Below are 5,833 nucleotides of genomic sequence, written 5' to 3' on the forward strand. Positions count from 1 at the left end.
AAAGTTCATCTTTCCTCCTAATTCAGTGAAGTGGTACAGATCTTACTTTCTTCTCAGGTAGAGCACTCAGCTTAGACCCTCTGCTGCTGGCATCTTCTTTGTGTACTTACTTAAAATACATCAGTGGATAATGACTCTAGTGTGTCAAAACTCAAATATTTTTATTTATTCCCCACCTATTTTTTGTAGGTTAACTTATCACTTAATTTTTTTTTTTCCCCAAGACAGATAAAGGGCAAAAAAAGCATTTTCAGCAAGTGTTCCAGATGCTGCAGATCATGGGATATGACTGGGCAGAAAGGTAATGTCCGCATGGTTTGTAACTGTCTGCTCACGATCGTTAAGGATTTGTAGGTCAGCCAAGTCCCAAAATATACCAGGTTGTTGAAGGTCATCACTCAGATTTCACTTCTTTATTTCAGGGTATTAGTGTAGAAGCAGATTTGTTTTTTACATTAATTATGTCCTGGTTATATTCATTTCTAACTTATAAACATTTAATAAATATCTTTATTAGACATCTACTCTCAGTGGCTTGATTTCCAAAATTCTTAATCCCTCCTTTTTATCCACCAAGACAACTAGTAATTTAATCACCTCTTAGTGATTATCTCTATAAATGAAGCTGTGTGTTTAATATCTTTTGTGGCATATGATAAATTGCATCCTATTTATTAATTTTGAGAAGTCCTTGTATGAGAATTGAAGTTTGGACTGCTCTCTGAAAGTGTGTAATTATACACTTGGATCATCTGTTCTTTTCTCTTCAATGTCAGGTGCCAGCACGTGCCCTTTGGAGTGGTGCAGGGAATGAAGACTCGAAGAGGAAATGTTACTTTTCTGGAAGATGTTCTAAATGAGATTCAATCGAGGATGCTACAGAACATGGCTTCTATTAAGAGTGAATTTACTTTATTGTTGCGGTCATAATTTACACGCCCCTTGGATGTTTTGTGGAACTTTGATGCCATGCAGTTTATTTTGACCATCATCCCTCTCTTCACTTTGCCTAACCTTGTCAAAAATAGCTTTCACTAATTTGAGGTGCCAGAGGTTTTAGACTTACCACTTGTCATTCAGTTCGATAATCTGAATTGATATGACCCTAGGCCTCTTTTCCTGGGCAGCTTCAGCCTTGTCATTCCACTCTTGGGGTGGTTATGTGAAATTCCCATGTTAGGTAATAGGAAACAGGTCACAAGTTCTCATGGCTTTGTTTAACCTTGGAAAAGTAAGTACCAGCTTTATCTAATGTCTCATAAGGGGTATTTATGAGAAATGTGAATTTGTGTTTCTTACCTTTATCCAAGGTAAATTAGCCTAAATTAGGAAAGTAAATTGCCTACCATGAAGCTGTTTGTTCTTACTGGCAGCATACATTTTTGGAAGATTTTATCAGAATCCCTGATTTTCTGCAGTTCTGTATAAGTTAAAGATAGCTGCCTCTGTCTGTTCCAGCTACCAGAGAACTGGAGAACCCACAGGAGACTGCAGAGAGGGTTGGACTCGCCGCACTCATTATTCAGGTTTGTTAGGATTGCCTCCTGTGAGACCCTTTTGTTTGCTAGAACAAACCCCAGCGCTAAAAATGTATTCTTGTCATTCTAGGACTTCAGAGGTTTACTCTTATCTGACTATCAGTTCAGCTGGGATCGTGTTTTCCAAAGTCGTGGGGACACTGGCGTCTTCCTGCAATACACGCATGCCCGCCTCCACAGGTGAGGGGCATCTGCTGGGAAATGCTGAGCCTTGCCAGGGTGGGGCTGGGCTGGTGTGCTCCGAAGATTCAAGGTCCTGTTTGCTGGGCTTCTCCAGTATCTCACATCCAAAACTAGTTAGCAGTATAGTGGACCACCTGTTAGGTTTGGTTTTTAAAATACTTATTGAGCATCTCTGTCAGAAGTGCTTTTATGTATGTTGCCTTGTTTAGTACTCAGAATAACGCTGCCAGAGAATATGCTCCCATTTTCAGGAGGAGAAACAGAGTTAGGAAAAATTGAGGCATTGTGACAAACTTGCAGTTATGTGTCCTTGGATGACTTGTTTAATCCTTTGTTGTTTTTAAACTTTTAAAAACAGTTTGGAAGAGACTTTTGGATGTGGTTATCTAAATGACTTCAACACGGCTTGTTTACAAGAGCCACAGTCTGTTTCCATTCTCCAGCATCTTCTCAGGTATGATTTTCTAGTCTTACTGAGTCTGCACCTGCTTAGTGAAATAACTGTTGATGGTTTGCTGACCACTGACGTGAACAAGCCGGTAGCTAGCTCCTGCCCCTCTGCCACCAGTACTTGCCCTTTGAGGGAAGACAAAGGAGGACACCATCAAGGTCAGTCGTTGGGACTTAAAAATATCACTGCTGAATCACTGCAGGTGCCTGACATCCTCTAGGTCATGGTATGAGAATGGAAACCTGATAAAAGCATCAACTTTTAGTTTTGGGAAGGATCATCTTCTCCTTCCCCTCTTGGACAAGTGAAGGAAAACCTCTTCCTGCATGCAGCTTCCATGAAACTGTTGAGTTCCTCATCTGCCTCATGGTTTCTATTCACAGTCTCAAATAGATACCTACTTGGTGCCCCGACACTGAGCAAGAGATCACACCTTTGAGCTCTTACAAGCATTGTTGGTGAAGCTAGAATTGTCAGGAGATACTAATCTCTGGAAAGGATATGCGTAGTTAGCAAGGCACTTTTCTCTGATTGCTACACAGTGGTCAGCGGCTCCCTCCTGGGATCAGAGGGGTCCGTTTTCTCATATTTGACTGATTTGTTAGAAAATAAGCCAACCTGGTTTTCTTGGCATTGAAGGTAGACTCTGTTTTGCTAGTTTCTAGATTATGTTCCTAACATGGCTGTAAGCTTTATACATTCAATTTAATAGCCTGAGTCATTGATCTAGGCTAGGCCCAAGAGATAACAAAATGATTTAGAAAGTACCTGCCATCAAGGAATTTGTAGGAAAGATGTGCCTTTAACTTCAAATGCACGCAAGGTCTTTTATCATATACCTTCTACTCTTCCTTTAGAAAGAGCAAGAGCACATATAGGGGCAGAGGGAGAGAGAGAGAAACTTAAACAGGCTCCATGCTGGGCACGGAACCTGATACAGGGCACAATCTCACCACCCAAAGATCATGACCTGAGCCAAAACCAAGAGTCAGATGCTCAACCAACTGAGACACCCAGGCACCCCATACCTTCTCTTACTGATGTCCAGTCAACCTTACATTGAAGATCTTAACATCTTAGCTTAGTAGTCTTAGTCTTCCCTTGCTCACTGCTCCTGTTGTGTTTCTTTTAGGTTCGACGAGGTGCTTTATAGATCATCTCAGGACCTTCAACCCAGGCACATTGTCAGTTATCTTCTAACTCTAAGGTACTTCATAACCTTGCTGTTTTCAGGTATTGAAGACATGGGAGACCTGATCTGACAAAGGACCTTTCTTTCTTCTAAAGTTTTCCTATAAACAAACCTCTTGGCCTAAAAAGTGAAATGCCTTAAGTTACAGGAATTCTTGCTTCATCTTTGCAAATCAGCAGTTAATATTTATTCATTCAGTGATACAAGGTGCAGTCACTACAGTCTGGTGGAACCAACAGCTTTGTCACAGGTCGTTACATAACAGCACATATGTGTTAGGATAGAGTGGACCTAAGAGACTATGTTCGGGCACTCAGTGCAGCCTTGATGGAGGAGAAGGGGCTTCTCAGAGAAGAGGTGTCAGTATTAATCAGGAGAAGCAAGGTGGCAGAAAAGAAAGAAAAAACCCAGATTTGCTCATGCTACATTAATGGAACTAGACGCATGGTCCTGGGAGGGATGAGAAATGAGTGTATAAAGACCTTTTTGCATGTATTAAGGCATTTCAGCTTATTTTCAGGGCATTGGAGTCCATAAAAAGATTTTGAATAGACACTCAGAAAAGTTGGTGAGCTAGAAGGGTAAAGGATGAATTGGAGGGCAAATCAGTTTAATAGGAATTTCATACTAGCTGTTTTAGAAGCTCTGACTATAAGGTATTTTCTAGAGCAATGTTTGTATCTTTCCATAAACCTATTTAAGGAAATACTTGCTTTTACTCAAGATTTACTGAAATCCGATTTATTGGTACTGTTTTCTTGATTATCCTTTTTACCTGTCTTCCCCAGATTTAAATATTTTTTTTTCCTTTAAACTTCATAGTCACAGAGAAATAAAGAAGCCAGAAAGTCTAATTAAATGTCTGTTAATCATTGAAATGAATGTTGGAATCATCATTTCTCTGGCATATTATTTTATTTGCTGCTTCTACCTAAACAGAAAAGATACTTTAGAGAAGAGGGGCCAGTGTGTGTGCAGCTGCCCAATAACTAATCTTTACCCTTCCTCCTCACCGTACAGAGAGGGAATGTCCATGCCATGTTATAGCTTTCATCCTAAAAGATGCCTAAGTGAGAAAAACTAATTTTTAGAAAGGAATCCCTCATCTTTATGAAGGAGTGAAATCATAATCTTAAGTACTTGAGGTATTACGACCAAAATCTATGTGTTTTACTTTTCCTGTTATAGAAAAGCAGGTGAATTCAAGTCCCAACTTTCAGTGTTGCACACATCCTTTATTGGCCCTGGGCTTTGATTTCCTTAAGTTGAGGGAGTAAGATACCAAGCTTATGTGTTATAACAGGAAATTACTACTGGTCTTCATTTTCACCTTCATCTTCTCTGGTCTGTCTTCCATTTCAGTCATCTTGCAGCTATGGCACACAAGACACTGCTTATAAAAGACAGTCCTCCCGATGTGGCTGGGGTATGTTAAATGTTTTCTGTGTAATCTCTACATCCTCTTAATACTACTGAGTCAATTTTGTAAGTGTTCCTAAAATAGCATCTTGTGGTTCGGCTACAGTAGTGTTCTGCTCAGTGGTAGTTAGAATTGGACTGAAACAATCAGTTTATATACTTTCCAACACTGGACTAAAACACATTTTCCTAGGTCAAGTGTTCAAGTGAAGAGTTCCTCTTATCTGAAGTTATACTTTGAATAAGATACTGAATGATCCTGTCACTCTCACTCCCCAGCTCTTGGGTACCAGTCATATTATAAGGGATGCTAGGAATTTGTCTTTCCTCGCCAACAGCAAACCCTGAAGCACCCTGAGATACTGTCCCTACTTTAAATTAGAAGAAAGTTAAAATTACTTTTGAAAATGTTCTTTATTCACTTATAATTAGCCTGTTATTGAATTTAATCATTCTTTGTTTTATTTCTTAGGCCAGACTTCATCTTTTCAGAGCTGTGCGTTCTGTCCTAGCCAATGGAATGAAACTTCTTGGAATAATACCTGTATGTAGGATGTAATTTCTAATTAAAATAGCTTTCTAAATTTGAAGTGAATTCTAGTTATCTATTCTTATACGCCTTGTTTAGAATTTAAACTGTTATTCTGTATCAGAATCTATATTTTAGTAAGCCTAAGTGATTTATCAGTTTAATAACTTTTATCTAAAAAAAAATCATTTGAGTTCCCTCCTGATCAGTAAGTATGAAACAGTTTTATAAAACTAACACAAAACTTTTAAAATTTATTGCAGTCTATTGGGGATAAAAGATTAGATTTTGAGCTCCAGCTTGAGGTTTTCACAGCATCATTCTTCCAGAAACTGTTCTTATAAGTGAGATTATCTCATGTTTGCATCAGATATAATTGATAAAAGCAATTTCAGTTTTCTTATAATAATGGCTGGCTCTGTATCAATTTAGGGAGACCAGAATTAAGCCTTTTTGCCTATACAGCTGACAGCCACTCCCAGAGCACAGATCTCATACTTTTCTTTCATTGATCTGTACAG

The 5,833-nt window shown here is 38.9% G+C and overlaps 1 protein-coding gene across 2 annotated transcripts in view; it reads left to right on the forward strand.

Annotated features, from left to right (window-relative positions):
- RARS2 (arginyl-tRNA synthetase 2, mitochondrial) overlaps positions 1-5,833 on the forward strand; it is a 61,993-nt gene that overhangs the window by 54,759 nt on the left and 1,401 nt on the right. For both annotated transcript variants that reach the window (XM_059177124.1, XM_059177125.1), the window contains 8 exons: positions 225-301; positions 777-901; positions 1,459-1,526; positions 1,609-1,718; positions 2,080-2,175; positions 3,305-3,379; positions 4,727-4,790; positions 5,256-5,327. In XM_059177124.1, the coding sequence (XP_059033107.1) occupies positions 225-301; positions 777-901; positions 1,459-1,526; positions 1,609-1,718; positions 2,080-2,175; positions 3,305-3,379; positions 4,727-4,790; positions 5,256-5,327 (687 nt within the window). The remainder of the gene's footprint in view (positions 1-224; positions 302-776; positions 902-1,458; positions 1,527-1,608; positions 1,719-2,079; positions 2,176-3,304; positions 3,380-4,726; positions 4,791-5,255; positions 5,328-5,833) is intronic.

This window comes from Mustela lutreola, chromosome 6, assembly GCF_030435805.1.
Source record: "Mustela lutreola isolate mMusLut2 chromosome 6, mMusLut2.pri, whole genome shotgun sequence".
In the NCBI taxonomy this organism is placed as follows: Eukaryota; Metazoa; Chordata; class Mammalia; order Carnivora; family Mustelidae; genus Mustela; species Mustela lutreola.